At 42.1% G+C, this 25,550-nt stretch overlaps 1 protein-coding gene across 2 annotated transcripts; it reads right to left on the reverse strand.

The window, feature by feature from the left end:
• Window positions 1-6,383: 6,383 nt before the first annotated feature.
• On the reverse strand, window positions 6,384-24,749 carry znf831 (zinc finger protein 831). Of its 2 annotated transcripts, XM_085405524.1 has the most exons (4): window positions 24,450-24,749; window positions 18,587-22,856; window positions 16,238-16,509; window positions 6,384-9,493 (listed from the first exon to the last, which is right to left on the reverse strand). In XM_085405524.1, exons 2-4 carry the CDS (start codon window positions 22,806-22,808, stop codon window positions 8,645-8,647), a joined length of 5,343 nt encoding a protein of 1,780 aa, XP_085261650.1. In that variant the 5' UTR covers window positions 22,809-22,856; window positions 24,450-24,749; the 3' UTR covers window positions 6,384-8,644. The 2 variants fall into 2 exon arrangements, with proteins under 2 accessions (XP_085261650.1, XP_085261649.1); XM_085405523.1 differs by lacking the exon at window positions 24,450-24,749 and having other exon boundaries at window positions 18,587-22,880.
• Between the last annotated feature and the right edge of the window lie 801 nt (window positions 24,750-25,550).

Below are 25,550 nucleotides of genomic sequence, written 5' to 3' on the forward strand. Positions count from 1 at the left end.
TTTCTCTGTATGTATTATTGTAGGGTCTACCTTACAATATAAAGCGCCTTAAGGCAACTGTTGTCGTGATTTGTTACTGGAAGTAACAAGAAAAAACAAATTTTAAGTGAATACTGTATATCCAGAATATCACTCTGAAACATGTATTTCTCTAGACATTGCTGTGAATCTGCAAAGAGGACACATTTTAATCAAAAGTTCCTGAAAAAAGTGTTTGATGATAATAAAAAATGTCTTTTTTCTAAATAAAGCACAAACACTTGATTATACAGTGTTTGTGCTTCTCTCCCTTCCCCTTCTTCCACCAACAGCCCACATCCCCCTACACCCACAAAGCGAAAACAAACGCAAAAACTCCAGGAATGAAGGTAAAACAGTTTAGGAGGTTGGCCCAAGGGTAAAACAAAGCAGAAGGACAGTTTGGGTGGCCAATTACGAAGTGGTGCAAAGCCAAGCAATAGCTGAGGGGGCCGGCCCGAGGCCAGAGCAAAACTGAGGAACAGTTCAGGGCTACACTGGAGACTTTGGTAACACGGGACATGTTGGCTCAGGCTTCACAGACCGCACTGGACCTTGTGGATTGGACACTCTCTCATAACTCTAGCAAGACACAGGAACCAAATGTGTGACTCACAGATGGGCTTGAAGTTAAACGCAACAAACTAAACATTAACTAAGAAGTACGCGAAGAGCATGAAACAATAAAAACAGAAACACACAAATCAGGTAAACAGGCACACCAACAAAAAGCAAAGGAGAGACAAAACTTTAAATACACTGAGGGCTAATAAGGGGGTTGAGACACAGCTGGGAAAAACAAGGTACAGACGAATCAATGGAAATAAGATGAAGGAAGTCAAACTGAAAACAGATACAAGAGACAAAGGCCTCCTAAAACAAAACAGTAAGTCACATAACATGGAAATAACTTACATAGAGTAACAATTATGAGAAAGAAAAGGTTTTCACAATAAAATAAACACAAGGAATCAACATAACTACAGCACAAACAAAAAACCCATTTCTAAAATATCAACAAGTCGAATCCTTATGGAAATAAACAGAACATCGTAGATAGTGGCTTTGCCTCTTGGTGTCGTTCAGCCACATAACAAAGCTGGTTAGGTTTAGAAAGATCAGAGTCTGGGATCAGTTGGAAGACCTGTGATGAGATAGTTAGAAAAAAGAAAAAAACACTGATTCATTTGGGCCTTTCATCACCCTAAACTCCTCACTCGACTCTCTCCTGACTGTATAGACATAAAACTTACCTTATACTTTCCCCTTTGTGTAAAGGGGAAAGTATAAGGTCTTTTACAGCACCTCCACAGTGCTGTAAAAGACTGTAGAGGTGCACTGCAGGTTATTGCAAACACTTGAGTAGAGTTGTTGCTGCAAAGGCTCGCCAAACAGTTATTAGGTTTTAGGAGGCGATCGCTTTTTCACACAGGACCATGTAGGTTTGGATATTTTGCCTCTTAATAAGAAGCATGGCATGACACAGCTTGCACACTGGCATTATTTTCACCTTGCACAGCCCTCTGTGTTGGTATCTGTATAGGTTCTCTAATGGACAAATATGCTAATTTGAAATAAACTAAGCACAAATACTGTGTGGGGAAGTTTATCAGTTATGTCTGTGGACAGATTTTTATCAGCAACATAACAACACAAGGTCACCAAACTTTCAACATTCAGATGAGATCAAAAAGCAGCTTAAGTTTGAAGAAAGGTCTGTCTGTAGACAGATCGCAGAGAGAACCCATATGGAAAAGATAAATATAAATCTTATAAAGTTTGTATCTGTCTTGTGTGGAACTTGTATGAAAAGCATATAAGAGTGAAAACAGATATAAGATCCCCTGAAAAATTATATAATGAAACTTGTATGTTTTGGATACTTCCTAAAACAATATATGAAAGTAATGAGAAAGTGGCCACTTTCATGAGTAAATCATATAAGTTTTTACTATTTCTTTTCCATATGAGAAGACACTGAACAATCATCATTACGGTCAACGTGAAATAAATGTTGGATCAGTGTTAACAAACTGATGAAACCTGGGACTGGTTAATAACCAAGAGTGCAAAAGTGATTAACGTTAGAGTTCATGTTGATTGACAACATCTTTGTCCTAAAATAGTTTCAGCTATCGTTTGCTATCTGTCATGCTCCCTGTGCCTCCCCGGCCAGCCCAGTGTGGCCACAAGTGTTTGTTGTTTTACTCTCTGTCTGCTCCCCTCGCCTTGCTCTCTCTCTCCTACCTGTCTGCCTGGGCGGAGCTCTGATTGGGCTCCCGCCCTTGGCCCATGCACCTGCAGCTGATGTCCGGTGATTTGCAGCTCTTCTTAAGGCAGGGGCTCTGAGCTACTCGTCGCTGGAATATTGAGTAACTCTCGTTAGCGTTGCCTGGCTTCATTGCGATTCTGTTGTTCCCGTGCTTGCCTTTGACTTACCCTCGTCTGTGTAAATAGGTTTACCTGGATCAGCCCTTTTGTGACCCCTGGACCCCGTGAGTGTGAGTGGGCTGCTTGTGTGGAGATTGTTTGGACAAGGAGCGGAGCAAGTGCGAAGAAGTGTGTTTCCCCAGCCTATTGATCCCCGGGACCCTGGTGTTTCCCCCCCTTCACGTGTACATAGCGCACCAGTGTGATTAATAAAGTATTGTTGAACCGTGCTTTCTCAGTCTGCGCCTGAGTCCGTTCCACCACCGTGACACCATCTGGGTTTATTTTTTTATCAGCACAACAATGTAAACACAGTGTCAGCACAACTATGCCAAGTTCAAAGATGAGTTACAGATCAGTGTGGTGGTGACAATGAGTTCTTAGTCCACACCCTTGGAGTGTGACCCAAATACTTTTATGGAAGATAGCTTCAAGTAAAAATGATGTTATCACAATGTTCATTTACATTTTTAACAAATTAAAATTAAAACACAAGTACCTGCAGGTGGTGAGACCAACATGTTATTTTAACTGTATAAACGCGCACAAAAAGGACAATTACACAGTTATCTACGGTGTTGTTGTTCATTTTTAAGCATTACAGCTGTCATCAGTTTGCAGTTATTATGAAACCCATAAATCAATACAAAATTTAATGTTAATATCAGTAATCAACCTACGCAGATGATGATTTAGTTTAATTAGACTCAACCCTTCTGTTGTTCTGTTTTTTATTTACAGACCTGCTGACAGAAGCTGTCATAACCGTAATCTGTGCCAAACATCACATGATTAGCATCCAAGTCTGGAAACATCTGTGTGTCAGTATAAGGTCACACTCACAGCGCCACGTAGTGACTTGGTGATACACATTTGATGTACATGACATTTCATTTGACATATAAGTACTGTGTCTTCTTTGACGCAGCCTAGAGGAAGTAATAAGGAACTATTATACTATATATACTATACAGGGAGTGCAGAATTATTAGGCAAGTTGTATTTTTGAGGAATAATGTTATTATTGAACAACAACCATGTTCTCAATGAACCCAAAAAACTCATTAATATCAAAGCTGAATGTTTTTGGAAGTAGTTTTTAGTTTGTTTTTAGTTTTAGCTATTTTAGGGGGATATCTGTGTGTGCAGGTGACTATTACTGTGCATAATTATTAGGCAACTTAACAAAAAACAAATATATACCCATTTCAATGATTTATTTTTACCAGTGAAACCAATATAACATCTCCACATTCACAAATATACATTTCTGACATTCAAAAACAAAACAACAACAAATCAGCGACCAATATAGCCACCTTTCTTTGCAAGGACACTCAAAAGCCTGCCATCCATGGATTCTGTCAGTGTTGTGATCTGTTCACCATCAACATTGCGTGCAGCAGCAACCACAGCCTCCCAGACACTGTTCAGAGAGGTGTACTGTTTTCCCTCCTTGTAAATCTCACATTTGATGATGGACCACAGGTTCTCAATGGGGTTCAGATCAGGTGAACAAGGAGGCCATGTCATTCGTTTTTCTTCTTTTATACCCTTTCTTGCCAGCCGCGCTGTGGAGTACTTGGACGCGTGTGATGGAGCATTGTCCTGCATGAAAATCATGTTTTTCTTTAAGGATGCAGACTTCTTCCTGTACCACTGCTTGAAGAAGGTGTCTTCCAGAAACTGGCAGTAGGACTGGGAGTTGAGCTTGACTCCATCCTCGACCCGAAAAGGCCCCACAAGCTCATCTTTGATGATACCAGCCCAAACCAGTACTCCACCTCCACCTTGCTGGCGTCTGAGTGGGACTGGAGCTCTCTGCCCTTTACCAATCCAGCCACGGGCCCATCCATCTGGCCCATCAAGACTCACTCTCATTTCATCAGTCCATAAAACCTTAGAAAAACCAGTCTTGAGATATTTCTTGGCCCAGTCTTGACGTTTCAGCTTGTGTGTCTTGTTCAGTGGTGGTCGTCTTTCAGCCTTTCTTACCTTGGCCATGTCTCTGAGTATTGCACACCTTGTGCTTTTGGGCACTCCAGTGATGTTGCAGCTCTGAAATATGGCCAAACTGGTGGCAAGTGGCATCTTGGCAGCTGCACGCTTGACTTTTCTCAGTTCATGGGCAGTTATTTTGCGCCTTGGTTTTTCCACACGCTTCTTGCGACCCTGTTGACTATTTTGAATGAAACGCTTGATTGTTCGATGATCACGCTTCAGAAGCTTTGCAATTTTGAGACTGCTGCATTCCTCTGCAAGATATCTCACTATTTTTGACTTTTCTGAGCCTGTCAAGTCCTTCTTTTGACCCATTTTGCCAAAGGAAAGGACGTTGCCTAATAATTATGCACACCTGATATAGGGTGTTGATGTCATTAGACCACACCCCTTCTCATTACAGAGATGCACATCACCTAATATGCTTAATTGGTAGTAGGCTTTCGAGCCTATACAGCTTGGAGTAAGACAACATGCATGAAGAGGATGATGTGGACAAAATACTCATTTGCCTAATAATTCTGCACTCCCTGTATATGTCCAACAGTCTGATTAGTCCCTCAGCTGCAGCATGCAGCACATCTCAACGGATTGAAAGGTGCAAGGCCCCTATAATTACTGCTCGTATTTTTAATTGCTATTATTATTATTGCTGCAGTATGAAATGTCACATTTCAAAAGCAGCAATGTTAATGCATGATTAGCACACCTTCCAGATGTGTAGCCAGTCTATTATTTTAGTTAAAGACACTCTGATGAACAAGCTAAACAATTTTTTAAAATTATTAATTGAAATGTATCATATTTATTTATTGTTTATTTGTACAGTTTAACTGTCAACAGCCATCTTAACAGTTAGCTAAATTGTTTTTCAATCTTCCACTGCAGAAGTTCCCATTTCTTATTGTACTCAAAGAAATTCAAAGTAGAGATCTGAGAATGCCCTTCTGGTTAAGGTGTTGAATGATGTCGTAGATAAGCAGGAACGTCCATGGTAGACTTCAGGACTCAACTGACAAGCAGCAGCTCTAACAAATGATTTATGGTGAGATTGTGATGGTGTGTGACAACTCACATTAGTGAGGAGCTGAAAACGACTGATTGTGGTTCAGTGTAATATTCACTGTGTCTTTGTTGACTGTAACTAAACAATAACTAAAAATTAAGAAATAATTCACGAGGTTAACTTTCTCACCTCATGCACCCTGAGATCATACTGCTTTAAGCAAGCTTCAGCTTCTGTTAATGTTTTGTTAGAATATGTTTCATGCTCGTTGCCCTGCTTCTTACACAGGTTTACTTGTGCAGCTCCATCGGTAAAGTGTCCTATGTGCTATCTGTGCCGTTACTGGATCAGCATTAGTGTTGAAATGGCTGGTGCCGATTGTGCATTAAAAAAGAAGCCTGACCAATCTTTCATAAGGGGGACCATTTACATGAACAAAATAGCTGCATGACTGAGGGACGGGGAAGATGCAAAAAGCACAACACAGCATCTTTAAATCAGTTCGTCTTTGGATGGTGGATCAGTTTTGAATCACAGTTTTTGTTTAATTTGCTACCATGCTGTTTCACATTTTTCTGACTGCGATAGTTGCCAAGAACCGAAGTGTTTACAGCTGTCTGCAACACTTGAATTATAGGACAATCATGATTTATTGGGAAAAAATAAAAGTGAGTGACATTACATTATTACCTCTGGAACTAGAAGTTTCCAAGAAAGAAGACTGCTGATATGCTGGATGCATAAACTAGCAACTGTTAACATGAATTAACAAGCTAATACATGAAGATTTAATTTGATAATAATGTGCTAACACGTGTGTCTGAGTGTGACAGTTATATGCTCGATATAATTACAAAGAAAAAAATGACTGGCCTGATGCAGCTCAGGCTAGAGAGAGCACGCAGTGAAAACAGGAGAAGTATTTGGGGTAAAGTTTCATTTACTTTTTTCAAATAATTGAAATCATCAAACAATATGCAAATAATTGGAGATGAAACAAGAATATAAAATTAGAAAATGAAAACACATTGAGAAATCTGCTTGAAACACGAACAAGGATAGCTTTCCTTTGTGTCAAACCAAACAGGAAACACAACTGAACACAATGTTCCCTCCGTCAGGTGCAAAAGGGGTTTTTTATTATTAACGGGCTGACGAGTGACAAGCGAGTCAGCGTGCAGCCGAGTGCAGATTTAGCTACAAAAATGTTACACACATGCACACTTCCTGTCCCAGGTGCCTTATTGTAGATGCTGATTCATTACAAAACCCAGACTAGGAAAAGGGTCACGGCCCTGCAGCCAGTGTCTGTTTTACCTGGGTGAGCTGATTGACAGCAGAGATCAACTTAATAGATACTTGGCAGCATGTGTACATGATTCACACAAGCAGGTGTTGTCTGGGAAAGTTACAAAGTGCAATTTATCAGAGAGAGTCATTGTGGGAAGGTAGACACTAATTATGGCAAAGTTTGTTTGTGTGTCTGTGTATATGTGCATGTGTGAGAGAGCAGAATGGAAGTCGCACAACATTTCTCAGAGGCAGAAGAAAACTCAGTGGCTGGGTTAAGCAAACTGAGTGATAGTTGAGAACTTTCAACTATCGAGTGGCATTAGCAATGACAGCGCTAGGTTCGACTGTACTGGTACAGTGTACCCCCGAGAGGCAGACAAAATGGTTTTGGTCATTTTAATTAGCTTTGGTGTTTTGGTGTACTTAAGCCTGGGTTTGAAGTCTTGCAACTTAATAAATGATTAATGTTGTTTGCAAAAGCATTTTTAGTTATTAATGTATCCACCTACAGCAACTTCTTGTATCAGAAAATGTCTTGTTATTGCTACTAATTTGTCTTTCTGTAAAAAACATCACGTGCACAACAATGATGTAACAATTGTCATAATTGTCACACAATGGTGCAGTGGTTAACAATGTTGCCTCACAACAAGAAGGTCCTGGATTAAATCCACTGGCCAGCTGGTGCCTTTCTATGTGGAGTTTGCTTTCATGGTTACTCTGGCTTCCTCTGACAGGCCAAAGACGTGCATCTTAGGTTAACTGGTAATTCTGAATTGGCTGTAGGTGTGGATGTGAATGCTGGTCTCTGTGTGTTATTCCTGTGATAGCCTGATGACCTTTCCACGGATTACCCTACCTCTTGGCCTATCACAACTCACACAGACTCCAGTTTCCCACCATCAGGAACCAGATAAGTGGTTAAGAAAATGCAAGGTTGTGTATTGGCAGTTCCAAATACTATGGAAATATTTTTGGACTTTAAACAGGTCAGACTTTCACTGAGCTTGAAAAAATGTTCCAGCAGCTATGACAGAGCTCAGGAGCTCAAACTGAGGGCAGATGCTACAAAAGAGCTGATTTAACTGTAAAAAGTGTTTCTAATAGCTCACCTGTCTGAGGTGAGGAAAATAATTGTCATACGAGTGAACATGAGTGCAATGGACACTTTGGGGATTCCTATGTGGAGGGTTTGAAGCTGAGGCAACAAAACACATTAAGGACCAATTACATTCATGCAAGTCTAATGAATAACCTCTTATAGTATGACCTGCACCTCAGGTTTGTTTGAGTGCTGGAAAAGCCAGAAGCTCAGAGTTCACTCTCTGTGCAAAAAGAAAGCCTTACTGTGAAGAAGAGAGTTTGAAGCTTCGTCTTGTTTGTTGCGTTTGAACACTCCCCTACTTTTATATCAACTGTAAGATTTCCAAGCAAGCCTGGAGGCCTGTTAATGGCATTGCAGGCTTGCAAGCATGTCGCTACATGTGTTCTGCTGTTGGCAGAGTGGGAAAGAGGAGGAAGAACTCCAGTTATCCTAGACTGTCAGTGTTTTCACATGAATCAACGATGACTATCTCAGTTGTTACTCTGTATTCATAAAGTGACAACAAAGCTAAACACAAATCTGTGCTATTGCGCCATATGTTAGATACTGTGATTGAACTTCCTGTTCAGTCAAATTAAGAGAGTGGTACAAAATTACAGGACTGTAGCATTACTTTACCTTGATGTATGGCCCCATATTGAAATATCGTGACTTTTAATTAAACAAAGCTCTGCCACTGAGTTAACCCAGTCACTGACATTACTTCTGCCTCCTGAGCAACTTAACCTCTGAACAAATATCTACAGCAAATAAAATTAAAATAATAGACTCTATGTATGCTTTACTGTCTGTTAAAGTTCAATGATAAGCTTTCCTTCATCGTCACTGCTGCTCGTGTCTTCTGTATACTCCTGGCAGCTCTGCACAGGCCTCACTCCACTGTTCAGACACTCAGCAGACTGGTAGCCATGAAGTGGGCCAGCCAAGTAAAAAGAATGATATTTGCTGGTAATGTCAGCTCGTCCAGAGTCACTGGCTGTAGTGTCATGCTTCTCGTCAGCGTATAGAAATGGCTTGCATGGAGACCCAGTATCGTGATACATCTTTGATGGTTGGATGTCTCCTCTAGCTCCAGTAACAACTCTACAGGCTTGAGAAACTTGATCGGCATGTGTGGAGGGTAATGTACCAACATTAGAGTTTTGGTGACCTGTTAAGTTGAACTTCTTACAGCTGCTTATTGTTGTGCTGCTGTTACCTGCAGTGCTATTTCCTTGTTGAATGGTCAGACTGACGCTGGTTTGCTTTTGGTCTGGGACTGAGAAAGTTTGTTGAATAGTGGGCTCAGTTCTTGAAAAAATATGTTGTGTTTGTGATAACTGAGCTCCTGCACTGATATGTCGACTTGAATTGAATTCAGGTAAGACCTGTGTTGGTTGGTTATGAGTGACACCGCTTTGCCAGTTGTGTTGCGAGTGATACGAGTGGTTAATTTCCAGAGGGAGTTTTGGAGAAGTGAAAAGGGTCGTCTGAATGCTGCACGCAGGTATGTTGAGATTACTCGATGTATTCAACGCTTGCTGACAGCTCAGTTGGGGGTATTCAGACATTCCTGAGTGCATCTGGGAAACATGCTGAAGGTGTTCCTCGGGTGGCCAAGGGTTTTTAAAAGAATCATTCTTGACCTTTTGATCTTCTTCCTTTTAATGAGAGAAAAATATGAGGAGTGTTATTACCACTATACCATCAAAACAATGGAATCATTTTATAGCCACTGAACCCTCTCATTATCTTTCTGGATTACCCAAATACTGCATAGACCTCATGCATACTCACCCCTCAAAGACAGCAGTTTGAGTCATCAGTCAGACTACAAAAGCACAATATAAGTGCTGGTTCAATTCCAAGAGTTCTTTTGTTCAGCACAGCCTACCCAAATGTATTTATTCATTTTAACCACTTCAGTCAACTGACCACAACTTATAACACATTCAGAAATTTAAAAACATGTCTATATACACATGATTTTTTTTTAATTATTTAATAAAATACAGGAATATAACTTCAATTAATTTTGATTCTGTAGCTCATAACATTTATTCAAACTTTTATTTACAGCAATTTTTAATTTCAATTTTTATGACCCAGCAGTGTTTGGATATTGATCTTCTCTGGATATACCACCCCCATTACCATTATCACTCAAACCACTGAGCTTGTAGTGGTACTGCCGCAGTAATCCCAGGAACACTTGGGTATAAAAATAAAGAATGCATATAGAGAACGCTCCACCCAACTGAGGTGCAGTAGGGTGTTGTGAGTGAGAGGTCCTGGATGAATAAGTACAACATGATGGCCATAACTGGACAAACAAAGGCCAAGATGGCAATGCCAAGAACCAGTTAACATCACAAAGGCAGACATACAATGAAGAGGTGGACAGCGCTAGGATCTGACACGATCCATTCTGGCTGAACACGCTAACAGCACTCTATGATTACCTGGCAGCACAAATAAATGGGCTGATAACAGCAAGTACTCATCCAGACTGGCTAACATGGGCCAGAACAATTCTGATCACATAGGATCAACACAAGACACCATCAAACTACGGACAGATTAACTTCCTCTGCACAACATGGAAGCTCCTCTCAGGCATCATAACAACCAACCGGAGTGCGCACATGGGTGAGTGCATAAGCATAGCTCAGAAGGGCATTGGAAATAACACCAGAGAGTCAAAGCACCAACTACCGGTGGATAGAGCTGCACACCAGAACTTTAAGACCAGCAGACCAACCTGAGCACCACATGGACTGACTAGAAGAAAGTCTTTAACTCAATGCTCCGAACATGGATACTGGACGTGGCTAATAGTGCACTGAAAACATTCATTGGGAACTCAGTGGGATTGTGGAACACTAGAGAGGCCAGCTCCAAGACAGTCGCACAAGTCATCACCAAGTGCAGAATATACCCACGCGATGGAGAGTCTGTACTGCTGTTCAGGATATGGATCGACCCCCTGAACCAGTTCCTCACTACCAGTGGATACAGATATAGATTCAGGAGTGGACCGACCATCAGCCACACCCTGCTGGATATCAAGCTGTATGCCAGGCACAAGCAACACATCAACTGACTGATCCACCTCACCAAGATTTACAGCAAGGACATAGACATGTCATTGTGATTGGATAAGTGTGGCCAAATGGTTGCAAAAAGAGGAAAGATCTAGACTGAATGTCAGAAGGTAGAATAGCCAAGATACAGGAAAGCTACAAGTACCTGGGTATTCCACAGACCAATAAGAATCATGGCGAACGTGTCTGTGAAGGTTCTCAGTCATCCAGGTCATCATAGTCTAAGGAGCTTGGAAAGAGAAGTGCCTGGACTTCTTCAAGTTTCCTTGAAGACGTTTCACGTCTCATCCGAGAAGCTTCTTCAGTTCTAAGAGCAATTGGTGGAGAGTCCCAGATTTACACCAGCCGCCTTAGCACCCACTCACATCCTGGGCTATTTGACCTCAGTAAGTCACATGTTGGGCTAGGTTTCACAATGGGTTCACTTGGGGACACTCCCATAGGGAAGAAGCTTTTCGGATTCAAGGTGAAATGTCTTGAAGGAAGCTTAAAGAATTCCAGATGCTTTTCTTTCCAAGCTCCTTAGACCATGGCAAACATGCAAAAAGGGCAGCCACAGCCAAATTCCTCCAGAAGGCAAGGGAGATGCTGAGAAGCCATCAATGCATACACCCTCCTGGTCATCAGATATCTAGCTGGAATAATAAGCTAGCCAAAAGACGACACTGATAATTCATAAATCCCCAACACCCTTTGCACCACATGCTGGACATGCAGCTGTAACACTTTCTGGAACATCTGTATCAACATTACTGCACTCAACATTCACTGATACCAACACACTTTGATTTGTAATTGTATTGCCTGGAGCCAACTTAATACAAATGAGGAGTGAACAACCTAATTGCTAAAGAATACCGTGCATTGCTTTTTACATAGACAAGGAATGTGAAGTGAGATGACTGTCGTTGTGATTCGACCCTGTACAAATACATTTGAACTGAAACTTAATTGAATGAAAATGGTGGATCTTGTTGACATTTTGCATAAAGGTTGATGTGACCCACTTCTAAATACTATTGAATTTGATAGAGACCTGCTGTGACAAAGACTCTTCTTTATAATAAGACTTGAAGTTCGAAATCCAGAAGAAGTATTACTGCCATAAAAATCTCTTGTAATTGCTGTCAGCTGCCTAATTCTAGTATTAACATACTGCGGAATTGAATTTATTGCTGTTGCTTCAAGTGCAAATGCCCCATAAATTCTCACAAAATATTTGCCCCTGTGTGGGGCTTGGTAGTATACACTTTTTTGTTCAGTATATTTATAAATCTTTTTTTTCTTGCACCACTCTCTTCTGTGTTGTGACACATCTTGGGAGGTTTTATATTTATGGTGCTGCAAATATTTCACAAGAATGAAAGAACACAAATTCTGGCTTGGCTGTTGTGCTTTGTTTGGTAAATGTGTTAAAAAATGAAAAACAATCATGTGATGTAACAACCCAGTGTGCCTCAAACCTGCTTTTATATGATCCCCAAATAAGGACGGCCTTATTGCACCAGGGATTTGTGGCAAACTTTAGTAGATAAAGAATAAATTAAAATGGTAAAAAGTATTGCAAAAGACTGCTGGATTGGAAAGGATTGTGCACAGTGTGAGTGTTTTTAGTGTGTAGATTTGGGTGGTGACTTTGTTTTGAGAGGGTTTATATTCAAACAGCAGAGGAAGAATCACCTACCTCACGCTCTTTGGTAAAATAAGAATACAGCAATAATAAGTAAATAAATAAGTATCCAAAATAATGTTTGGTACAGAACAAGAACAAGCTTTGTTCATGTGTCTGAGTCAATGTGGGAAAGGCTGTTTGCCTTTGCAGATTACCCACATATATATAACCAGTGTTGGTCAAGTTACTTGAAAAAAGTAATCAGTAACTAATTACCGATTACTCCCCCAAAAAGTAATCCAGTTACTTTACTGATTACTTATTTTCAAGAGTAATTAATTACTTAGTTACTTAGTTACTTTTTAAAAACACGATTTACAACCTGACGAGGTGATAAAGCGATAGATCTTTCAGCCCAATTCTACCTTTTCTGCATAATCCATCATACAAAATGTAATCAGATGGAAAAATCTCTTTTTTTAAACTTGTTTTATCAGTTTTAATCTTTTAACTTTATGCATCAAGCAAAATTTTAATTATATGCAACATTCTCTGACTTGAATAAATGAGTTTAACATTTAAACCTATTTTCTGCACATTCCAGCACATAAAATAAAATATTTTTTGTGTTTACACTCAGTCTTTCAAATAGATGCAAGTAAAACACAGCAGAAAATAAATAAAGTCAAAGACTCAGCGGTCCTGTTGCTCTATTTTCACCTGTAAAGCAGGACTGCGGTAGGCGGAGGTTTACCCTGGTGCAGGTGTGCCGCGGTCAGTGGAAGAATCAGCGAGTTTCTCTGTGAGTTTCCCATTACGTCGTAGCTACTCGGTGCTTGCTCGGAAGTTTAGGGTTTTTTTTCGCTGTAAAAAGAAGTTTTCTTCCCACGCACGATGGACGCTAATGTTTTTGTCACTTTTTATGGAATCAAACTCAAAGTAAGATCAGTACTTCCACGCTTTAAACGCTGCACGCTCATACGCTCTCCTGCACTCGATATATGATCCACTGTTGATCTGCACACAGCTGCTGTCACTAACGGCGCACTCGCTTACGTCACTGTCATGAGACATTCTCGCAAAAAAATCACGGTTTTAGTAACGCAGTAACGCAGCGTTCCTACGGGAAAGTAACGTAATCTAATTACCTTTTTTGCAATAGTAATCCCTTACTTTACTCGTTACCTGAAAAAAGTAATCAGATTACAATAACGCGTTACAAGTAACGCGTTACTGCCCATCTCTGTATATAACAATGGTGAACTGTCGTATTAAACATTAAATAATGAGGTCACACAAATAGGAGCACTGTTAGTGAAGTTACTCGAAAAAAGTAATTAGTTACTAAATACTGGTTACTTCTCCAAAAAGTAATTCCGTTACTTTACGGATTACTTATTTTCAAAAGCAAGTAATTACTTAGTTACTTTTTTAAAACTTGATACACAAACTGAATAAGTAATAAAGCAGCAGATCTTTCAGCCCAATTCAATTTTTTCTGCATAATCCATCATATAAAACTGAATCAAATGAAAAAGTCTGTTTTTAAAACTTGTTTTATTAGTTTTAATCTTTTAACTTCATGCGCATTGCATCAACAAAAAATTTAATTATATGCAAGAAGAAATTCTTTAACATTTAAACCGTTTCTGCATATTCCAGCTTATAAAATAAAATAAAGTTCTGTGTTTACACTCTTTCAAATAGATGCAAGTAAAACACAGCAAAAAATAAATAAAAGATTGAGCAGCACTGAGTCCTGTCGCTCTTAAATCTATTTTCACCTGTTTAGCAGGAGTGGGGCGGGTGGAGGTTTGCCCGGTGCCACAGCGTTCATGTCAGTGGGAGGATCCGGGGGTTTCTCAGTGAATGTCACATTCCCGTGGCAGCGTGCTCGGAGCTCGCTCAGACTTGAAGTTTAAGTTTTCACTGTAGAAAGAAGTTTTCTTCCCACGCAGAGTGAACAGCAGACACTAATGTTTTTGGCACTTTTTACAGACTCAAACTTAAAGTAATGCGAGTACTTCCAAGCTTTAAACGCTGCATGGTCGTACTCTCTCCTGCACACCATATTATCCATCGTTGATCTGCACACGTCTGTTGCTGCCACGGACGTCGCACGCTCGTACGTCATTGTCATGAGACACTCTTGCCAAAAAAATCACGGTTTAGTAACGTAGCGTGCTTATGGGAAAGTAACAGTAATCTAATTACTTTTTTTTGCAATAGTAACCCCTTACTTTACTTGTTACTTGAAAAACATTACAGTAACGCGTTACTGCACATGTGTGTATGTAAATCTTATAAACTAAAAACATCCCATTTCTATTATGTCAGTGACAACATTCCTTACATGGTCTTCTTCATCATTTATCCTCACAAAGAAAAGCAGTGATACAACAACAAATTTTAAAACAGCCCATCTTGAAATATTAGAGAAGCCAGCTCCATGAGTCTTTAACCACTGCCCCTGTCTGAGGAAGTAACAAGGCTACTGCAGAAGTGCAGCCTCAGCAGCTGATGGATTTAGAACCAGCTCTACAGTGGCTGAGGAGGCGATAGAACAGGTATGATAAACTGATTATATCATTATCAGTGCTATGATTTATCAATATTGTACCTACCCTATAAGAGTTTTGCATAGACTAATGTAATGAGACTAATAATCCAAGTCATGGTGTTTTCATTATTCTGTCTAAAGGGACTAAAACCAGTGTAGCTAAAGCCAGAGAGATGAGCTCCTGGGGATACGTTTAGTTAACCTCTTACCTCAACGGTTCTAGCATTAGGCTTTTGTTTTAGCCACGTGTTAAACAGGACATGTTTGAAGAATAAGACTCTGTATTTAAATAAAGTCTGATGATTTGTTTTGGAATTTCTGCAATTCCAGATTTTTCAGCCGGGTGTTCCAAACAGACTGAGGGTCTCTAAAACTAAATCCTAATCCTGACTCTACATTTGAAATGAGAGATGTTAAAAGCTTAATAACCTTGCAGCAAAGTGCAAATTAGAGAGAATACAGTGGGGTCAACTCCAGGACTGTTAAATTCTGATTTGATCCTTGTCATCTTATTTTCCTAACTCATTGTGCATGCTGGTGACGGCTGGAGAGAAAGGTTAGTGATAGTTGTGCTGTTTACCATCTCTAACTGTAACTTCCTGCTTCCTCTCTCTGTCTTGTGTTACGTGGTTTTATACTTTTATGTTTTTCATTTTTCTATTTTCCAGCTTGGCTTTTTTACTAAGAGCTTGAATTAATTAACTAATCCAATAAAACTGACTCAACTTTGGAAGTCTAAACATTCAAATTCTCCTGAGTTTGAGTTTGATAGTTTTTATTTCCTTTGCAGATACAAGTCTTTTATATGTAAACTCTTAAACATTTAGTTCCCAAAATGCAGGTCATCAGGTACGTTTTTTAGAAGCAAGAGTACGGTACATTTCAATAACCTCTCATGCATTTATTAGCGTGAGAGGTTATTATTTATTATTTATTAGCGTTTCATTTTCGGAAAACTGTAAATTTTATATAAAACTTGGATGTTGGGGGTTAAGCGGCTCTGAGGCTTTGCTTTTGTTGTGTTGTAATTGTTCTTGTAAATCAGCATGTGTGTTGTAAACACTAAGACCACATGAAAAAAAGAACTGTATAGTAAACACGGATCCTGATTAGATGCACTCTCTCTCACCTCTGCCTTTGATAAAACTGTGGATCTGCAGTCTGACTCGGCCCACAGTCCTGGAGCTTTGTCTGCTTTGATTCCTCTGTTCTCCTCCTCCTCTCCCGTCACCCCACTGTCACCTCGCTCTCCCAGGCATTGGTGGTTTTTCTCTTCAGCCCCTTGGCTCTGCTTCTGCTTCCAGTCTGTGCTGTCTGGCTGCCCGGGAGTCCTTACATGTTCCTGCATCTGCAGCTCCTTCTGGGCTGCACACCTCGCCAGGGAGGCTCCCTCCATAAGCCCTCCAGGAAGAAAAACAAATGAAAAAGCAGTTGTTTTCTTTAGGAACTGAATCCACAGTTTTACTGCTTATCAGTCATTCTGCATTTTTTTCAAGCAGTAGTCAGCCACACATGAACACTGAAGCGGATTGCGTTCACTGTAATTCTTCATATTATTCATGCTGGTTGTTGAAAGAAGCTTTTACTCTGATCTTCCTTCTGGTAGGTATTTAAGTTTATCTGGAGCACACATGAGGCTTCAGATGGGTCGGTTAGACAAAGTATGTATCTACAGTGGTGAGGCAGTAAACAACAGTGGGATTTTATACTAAAGAGGCAAGAATTTTGGAGGATAACAACATGAGTCTGCTACAGCCTGAGTTACATCAGGATAAACTTTGAATGGGATACTGCTTGGAACGATTTGTTCCCTTTTCAATTCAATTCAATTCAATTCAATTCAATTCAATCTTTATTGGCAGACTACATGTCCATAAAAACAAGACAAGAAACACACACACACAACTCCCCCCCCCACACACACACACACATACTTATACTACACAAGAAATGCACAACAAAACATTCTCAAACATTCTTCTTCGACACGTCAGAAGGAACCTAATTTGCGGATACTGTTCTGGCTGCATGCGAATCAGCCACATTAACAGATTTTTTATTAAAAAACAACTTTTATATAAAACCAGGTGAACATAAAGAGGTCCCTGTTCAACATGAAGGGGGAGAGGAAGGGTTACAGCAAGTGAAAGCTGGTTCATAAGGGCACCTGAGATTTTACGATGTGAGAAGAAGCATAAATGTGGAAACCAAAGCTCTTTATTCCAGCTAAGTAAAAGCAATAAAACAAGAATTCACTGGGCGATAAAAAGATATTTTTCCAGTGGGCGTGCCCATTCTTGTGCCACACACAGATAAATGTGCACATCTGTTATATGCATTTGAGGATATGACTACAATTGAAATGAAAATGTTTTTAACCTGGCAAGCTCTGTGGTCCACAGCTACCTTTTTTATCAGTGCCACTAGCCTGGTAGAGATGATAACAAACTACAAGAAAATCCTATTAGCGGTAAACAGATGCAGACAGCTACCATGTGTCTGAACCTCTGTGTCAGCGATACAGGACAGGTACAAACCCCTTTACCCAGGAGGCAGTAGCTGGAGGTCAATGAGTGGCAGGCATTTTGTTTATCCTCTGCTCTCTGGGGTGACCTTTAACCCTGTAGCTGTCTGAAATCCCTCAGTCCTTTCATTTAAAAAGCGTGAAAGTATGTGATCAATGCTGCGATGGTGATCAAATGACACTTTCAAACACTGTGGGACACACACGAGTTCTGCATGAAAGCCTGAGAACAGCTCACACGTCACAGCGGAAAAGGACAAAGATGATCAAAAACTGAAGCCATATCGAGTTCTGCTACAGAAACATTTCCAGATGAAACTCCACTGGATTGTTTTCCCTACAATTCAAATCCCTGCTCGCCTAAACATTTGATTCCCAGTAAGTTGTAGGTTTGGGTAATTGTGCGAGCACAGACCAGAGCTCCATATTGCAAATCTGTGAATCTTTAGTGCCACCTAGTGTTGAAAGAGAAAAAATGCAAAAACTGCAATAAAGCATGCGTATGTTCTAGTATTTGTATTTCACCGTATCAGTTCACCTTGTTTTAAAACAATTTGTCAGTTTAAGACTATGTATGACGATACATAACAGAAGGAAGTGGAATATTTTAACAGAATCTTAATTAAATATGACTGTCAAATAAAAGATACTAGTTATACTGTATCCTAATGCCAGATGTTTATCATTTGCTGAGTGTATGTCTGTCAGCTAACCTATATTTTGAATTTAATATTGACTGACATGTCAGTGTCAGCACATTACTTTAAGTTGACTTTAAAGAGATAGGGACAGGTGCAGTTTGGGGACAGCAGGCACTCCTTTCTCATTCCATGTTGTATTTAAATCCACTGTACTGCAGTACGGAGCCAAAAATGATGTCATATTCTGAAACTGCACTGTAGGAAGCAATAATAACATATATGTTACGTAATACATTTAAATAGTGAATTGTACCTGCTGTCTGGCTCTGAATACTTGCACACACAGATGTGTTGTCTTTGCATCTGTCCACCTGGATGTTCGAGGACGCTGAAGCAAAGTGAGTCGGTCTTTTTTCTGAGTGGCGTGAGCTGATTACATCCTGTGATCCATGAGGGGTGATTTCCAATAAAGTTTTGGAATCACCTACAGATCCGACTCTGTCACATCCCATGTTTGTATCTTTGGATGGATTCAAAGTCTCAGATATTGTGGGCTCCACTTGATTACTGCAGTAGATGGATGCTTGTGGGTTTGGCTGTCCCACAGCTTTGCTTTTATTGACAGAAAGTGAAGAGACCGACCCAGAATGTTTATCAGAGCATGCAGGAGAGGGAGAATGGCTGCAGTGCTCTCCACTTTCTAACCTGCTTCCTTTGTATTCGGAGGCCTTGCCCTTAGTTTTCATTATGCTGACATTATATGAGTCGCCCTGATTATTAAGCTTATGTTGGCCTTCTTTGCACAGCAGTTCACTTTTCAAGTTATTGTGATTTTCTGTGCTGGAACAGGGAGAGCTCCTGCTGAGCTTGTGTTGGCCAGAGAGAGCTTGCAAGACGGTTGCACCTTGGCTGACCCTCCGGTCCAGCAAAACCTGCTCCTCAGCACAGCGGTTCAGAGAGAGAGTCTGTTCCTCCACTGAAGTTTGTCGTCTTCCTGACTTTACACCTCCAAGCAGAGCAGAAGTTGACATTACATCACCCGCAGTGCTCTGAGTCTCTGTGACCATGTTTACATGACTGTTTTTGTGTGGGTGTAGTGGCGGAGGGAGAGATTCAGCTGATGCTGCAGCCTGAGTGGAAGTGCTTTGCTGAGCCAGGTGGGAACTTGGCTCTGCTTTCCCAAATTGCAAAGGCACAGAAGTCATTATTCTCTCAGTGGTAAGTGCAGGGAAAGACTCATTTTTGTCCATTTGTTGTCTGGGTTGTGCACTCTCTTTTGCCTCACTGTTGCTTTCAGCAGCAAAAGAGCCCAGAGTTTTGCTTTGGACACCTTCTAAGGTCCCACCTTCAGCGTCCTGTCTCTGGGAGACACTGGTACCCGATAGACGCTCTATCTGGGGTTCGATGAGGGCTAACTGCTCATCAGATATGATCTGGAGGCAGATCTGGAGGTCTGCTGTGTGCACATGGAACACGTTCTGAGCAGCTGGCTGTACCTGGTCAAACGGTACAATGTGACAAGGCACCACGGGGGTGTTTGTGCTAACGTGTGGTACGCTAACAGGATTCAGCAGGTTTGATTGTGCTGAGAGTTGTATGTGAGAGAGTGGAGGGTTAGACTGATCATATGACGCAGCTTTAACGGCAGTGGCAGATGTCTGACTGCTCGCTGTGGTTACGGTAAGTGTAGAAACAGCAGGTGCAACAGGTCTGGGTTGCTGTGCAGACGTCGTACATTTCGAAGGCTGGATCAAAGTGCTGCATAATCCTGCCTGATAATCTTGCAGGCAGCTTGTGGTTATTGTGGTTGCTGCAAATTGTTTGTGCACTACAGCTACGCTGCCTGGCAAATTCTGACTGAGTCGTGATGTTGCAGCATGACAAACTGTTGAGACAAGCTGGTCCTGCGCGGAGCTGAAAGCATTCGTCTTCTTAAGATCACAAGTTAGCCCCAGCTGTGAAGCTGTGGGGTCTTTGCAGTTCTTTACACTCGTTGTGACCGAGGTCACGCTGCGCTCGATGTGAGGAGATGACAGAACTGAGGTGAAAGTGTGGGCTTCAGTTCCTGGTGGTTTATCCACAACTTGTGGTGAAAAAGTTAAATCAGGTTCAGCAACATTGGGTAACTTGAGTTGGTACTTGGGCAGGAAGCTATTCTTTGCAGCAGGGGGACTAGAAGCAGTTGCTGAGGTGCTAACAGAGGTTGTGTTTGCATTGATTATGCCCGACTTGAATAGAGGCCCTTTGAGCGGAGTATGTTGTGGATTGTTTTTAAGATTGATGTAAGAGAGGTTCGCTTCCTGCTGAGTGACAGAGGGTGTGGGATGAGCAAGCATTGTGTTTGGGTCAGTCTCCATCTGCAGAGGGCAAATTATTTTGTCATCAGTTCTCAGCTTTTTCCTGTCTGAAGGAATATGGGCTCCGCACAGCTGCGATGTGGAAACACTATGTTTTTTGTCTTCGTTCATCAGTCTCCCAGCTTCTGGTCTGTTCACACAGTCTGTTTTGTGACTAACCAGTGAGCCGATAGAAGGTAATGGCAGTACTGACAAAGACAGATTCCTCCTGAGTGGAGCTTTGAGAGCGAGGCATGATGAATTAAGCGAGTTAGTTTGTAGATTAAAATCCACAGCAGGGACAAAGGAGAGATTGGCAGGAGGGCCAACTGTGGTACCGTTGCTTGTCGAACCTGTTGTCGTTACTGCCAGCGGTGCCCTTTTCTGCAGACCCTGAACAGGCTCATGCTCAGGGTTTGCTGAACATTTCCTGCCTTTGATAACACTGTTATCGCTACTTTTCTCAGCATTGTATAGCTTTTTAAATGTTCCACCCCCGTACATGTACCACTTGTTGTAGGCGAACTTCTGCGCTTTCTTCCTCCGGAACTTTCTGTTGCTCGGTTCTCCACAAATGTCACCGCCATCCCCGTCACAACTGAGGCTGCTGCTCCACGCCTCCTCCACAGATGAATTCCTGATGAGACCGTCTGTTGCGTGGTTGCAGTCTACGGCTGTCTGCCGGACCAGTGGGCGGTGGGTGGATGATTGCTGGTTCGCAGGCTTGATCGTGAAACCTGTTGGGTTGATCTGGCCAGAGCTTCCCCTTCGGACTAGCGTTACATAATCCCTCTGATTGGAGGAGGTTGGGCTGCTTCTCTCGGGCTGCAGGAGGGTGACACTGAAGGGGAGGGAATTGCTGCGAGTCAAGGGGGCATGGTCCATGGTGGAGGAGCGCTGAGTGGGCACAGAGCTGTAAATCCCTGGCTTCTTGTTTCTTTGTGACAAAACATTCTGAGTCTGACCTAATTTCATGTCAAAGTGAAACGAATCCTTGTACGTGTATGGCATGGGAAGGTCGATGCTTCCCTGCTTTGATAAAACGGTCTTGCGTGGCCTCACGTTCTCCAGCTGTTTGTCCTCCACAACAGCTGTATTGTCTGATATCAGCTTAGATATGCGCTCCTCTAGGGCCTTCTGCTCCTGCTCCCTGGCAGAGTCTTTGGACTCCTGTCTGCCGTGATCTGATTCTGTAGGTGTGCGCCTGGTGGCGGGTTCTTCAAGATGCTCTTTGGTGGATTCTGCGACTGAATCCATACTGTGATCAAGCAAAACACTGCCAGGGCTTGGATAGTGGTCACTAGTCTCGCTGAAGCCAGAGTCTGTGCTCTCGTGACTCTGCGATTTCCCTCTTGACACTGAGCTTTCCCACTGTTTGGAAAACAGCGTGGCCTCTTGTCTCTGAAGGGGAAGGTGTCTACTAACACTCGGTGGAAGCTTTTCACTTTCCTTTATTACCGTTTCGCTTCCATTTGGTTTTGAGTTTTGAACTGTGAGGCTCAGCTCGTTGTCTTCCTGCACACAGCGCTGTGTCTTCACAGAGCAGACCTTTGGAGTACTGGCTGGACCGGTGCTTTCAGCAGCAGATAGTGAGGAGTCCTTCTCTGTGCTGCCTGGCTCTTCGACGCATTCCTCCAGAGACAAACTGGAAGTGCAAGTCTCTCTTGAGCCAGACATGCTGTCTAAGCTGCTCTGCTCTGACTCCAGTGAAAGGCGTGCATGTGCCTGGGTACGTCTGTGTTTGTAGAGGTTGCTCTGAGTCTTAAATGAAACTCCACAAGTGGTGCAGGGGTAGGGCCGCTCCCCCGTGTGGCAGCGCAGATGCTTCTCCAGCACGCTGGGCTTCATGCAGTCCCGTCCGCAGTGAGGACACACGTGCTTTCCTGCAGACTTGGGTTTGGCTGCGGGAGCAGCAGCTGCCAGGCTCAATCCCGGCTGAGACTGCAACCCACCAGCAATATGGAGCGTGAGGATGGGAAATGTCTCCTTGGTGTAGAGCGGCGGCATGCCCAGATGGAGTGTGGCTGCTTCTGGAGCAGCTGCAGGCGGCTGAGGGTAAGGCTGCGCGGGCAGCGCAGGTACTGTGTGGATGTAAACAGCCGTCAGGGGAGCCTGGACATCCATCCTTTTCTCTGCCTGCGCTGTGACGGAGCTGATGTGCACTGGAGCACTCGCCAATCCTGGCTTGCCAGTCTCCATGGTAACACTGCTGCTGTCGTGATGTACCAGTGGCAGGTCTCTAATTACCTGTAAGATAAGAACAGTTTGCATTAGACCTCAGTTTGCGTTAGATTAAAAGGGGGCAGGAATTTTGCTACAGCTCACTTAAAGAGGAAAATGTGATTACTCTTGGAGTATGTTTTGTTCTTTAACTGGTGACCAGCCCCAAGAAATGAGCACAGTACTGATGACAGATATGCAATATTCTCCAGGACAGATGGCTAATAAAGCAATTAATCCAGTCTGGATTTTGCCTGATAAAAATCCAGGGAGATGTGTTTTGCAATATAAAAGAAAAATGAAAACACACTTGGTTCTGAGTAATATCATTGTGATAATGAGCAATAATATCCACAGTGGGAGCAAAGGCATTTCAAGCTCTCCTTTTTCATTTCAGTGGCAGGTTAAGATGTGCACTGCGTGTGGAAATGTTAGTCGAAACCGTGGAGAGAAATGTGCACATACGCGCATGTAGTGTCACAGTGGTGTGTGTGTGTGTCTGTGTGTTGGGGCGGGCTTTTATCTCGCCAAATCAAGTATGTCTGCTGGCATTAGCTGTTACCTCTGTCACCAGTCTGCATCAATTATAAGGCAAACCTTTGATGTTCAGAGTATCATGTGGCAGCGTTCGGTCCTGACTGACTGTCATATTGGTGCAATAATCAGATCAAATCAAATCAAAGGGGAGCTGTGCATTAGAGTGAGAAAATTTCATTTCCTGTTGCTGTGATGGTGATTTTGCATAATTCACCCACAGAAGTACAGTTGGCACTCGACACGTTCTTTTGTTGGTTGTACAGCATGAGCACGCCCACGTCAGAGACTTTTTCTGGTGCTGTGAACTGAGGAAAGTTGGTCTCTGCTCACATTCGGCTGAGTGAGCGAAGAGCCCCTTGTGAGTGTGTCTTACTTCATTATTCATGGAGCTCGACCCTCCTGCTGTAATGTGCTTTCACTTCCTTACCGTTATGTAAATATGTCATATGGTGCACATGCTGCAACTTCATGTAGGAAGAGAAATGAAGGGAGCTTTCATCCTATAAGCACGCTTAGTCTAAGTGAGAGATAAAGGTTAGGGTTTAGTGAGCATCCACCTTTCTCATATCTGGAACACCAAGTGGAAAAGCTTGCAACAGCCGACTTAAAACTTGAAGAGTAACAACTTGTAATTTTTGGATATTTCCGTATTTATTATGATGTGTCAAAAAAAAATTAAATTCCAGCCCTAACCCTGGATGGGTTGTTACTGACCAAATGGTTGTTAAGAGGTTAAAGATGTGTGAGTTAGTTTTAAGAAGAAGTTGCGCTGTGCTGAAACACCAGCCTGTGCTTGCACTAAGAACAAAACATCACAAAAATCTCTCGACATGGGGACATAAAGAAGACGTATTAAATGTTTCTGTAGAAAGTGAAAATGTCATTTCCAGTTATGGATGTGACTTTATAAAATGAAAGTTTGAAAAGAGGAAATATCTGACAGTGCTGCCAGCCATCACAGTGTTTAGGTAAGAACAGCACTGCCAGAAACCAGAACTTAGTGTGTTTAACTAGGTCAAAACTCAGGCGCAACAATTGAGAGAAGAAAAAACAGCAGAAGACAATAAAGCAGAAGTCACTTACCGTCTCGCTTTGCACTCCAGTCACTGATAGTTATCCAGTCTAAACAGCCGTTCACAGTGAACCGGCCCATCCTCTGTGTACCTGCTCCTTTCGTGTTGCTCTGCCATCTAGCACCTCTCCAATCTGATCTTCTCTCACGGCTCTTTGACATGAACTGTTTCTTGTCACGAGGAAGCGGAAGAAATGCAAATGAGAGAGAAGATGCACTCTGAAAGTGGTGAGGCAGAGAGGAGGGGAGTGAGGGAAGGAGAAGGGCTGGCTGGGTGTGTGTGTGTGTGTGTGACTGTCAAACAAAGACTTCCGGAGTACAAGTTGAAAACATAGATTATACAGAAAGAGATCAGCGGGAGTGAATGAGCGGTGAGGCTCTAAGCACAGATGGAAGGATACGAGGCTAACACAGTTGGACAGAAAAAAAAAAGTGAAAGCAACGGGCTAGGACAGAGGAAGTGCAGTGACAAAGGCAAGCTTACCTTCAGCGGCTGACTTTACCGTCAACAGTTTGAGGCAGTACCTGACTCCTGGTTCACTTATATGATCGCTGCCCCCCACCTACTTCCTCCCACACATCATATTTCATACACCCACATACACAAGGGTGCAGCAAAGCTAATGTTGATGTGGCTGCTTGGCTGCACATGTGCTGCTCTCACTCTCTCAAGCATAGAACAAATGGATGAGTTGTGAGAGGTTGGAGTGAATTTCCCTCCTCCAACAACAGCCCCCGTCAGACAGCATGTATTATTGTGCAGAAGTACATGAGTTCACATGCACGTGCTTGTAAAGCAATGTTCGTTTATCCCATTTGGACTCACATAGGTTTGCTCCATATATTGTTACTGGTTTGCTGAGACTGACTGCATATTAAGAGACAGATTGTTGACTGTATTGATCTGTTTCAGACAGAAAATAGTGAGGACAAGGAGTTATTTTTGGCAGTAGCTCTCCTTAGCTTGAACCAGAGTACACTGGCAAAGATAGAATGTGGTGAGTTTGTTCTCAAACAATGCAGTGGAAAACAAGGAGAAATATCTAATGGTGAAATTTCTACCATCGTTAAAGACTCAGACAACAAGCAACACATTAGATCATAGCTCTTTT

The sequence above is a fragment of the Rhamphochromis longiceps genome, linkage group LG5, assembly GCF_057381845.1.
Source record: "Rhamphochromis longiceps isolate RC_006_pf linkage group LG5, R_longiceps_female_GT1.1, whole genome shotgun sequence".
NCBI classification, from domain to species: domain Eukaryota; kingdom Metazoa; phylum Chordata; class Actinopteri; order Cichliformes; family Cichlidae; genus Rhamphochromis; species Rhamphochromis longiceps.

What these genes read in the sequence shown, in the direction of transcription:
- znf831 (XM_085405523.1), bottom strand. Translation starts at nt 22,880, where the DNA reads ATGCAAACTGTTCTTATCTTACAGGTAATTAGAGACCTGCCACTGGTA. An exon ending in TATTCAGAGCCAGACAGCAG is followed by an intron (nt 16,510 to 18,586) that starts GTACAATTCACT and finishes TTCTTCCTGGAG; the next exon opens with GGCTTATGGAGGGAGCCTCC. An exon ending in CAGTTTTATCAAAGGCAGAG is followed by an intron (nt 9,494 to 16,237) that starts GTGAGAGAGAGT and finishes TCTCATTAAAAG; the next exon opens with GAAGAAGATCAAAAGGTCAA.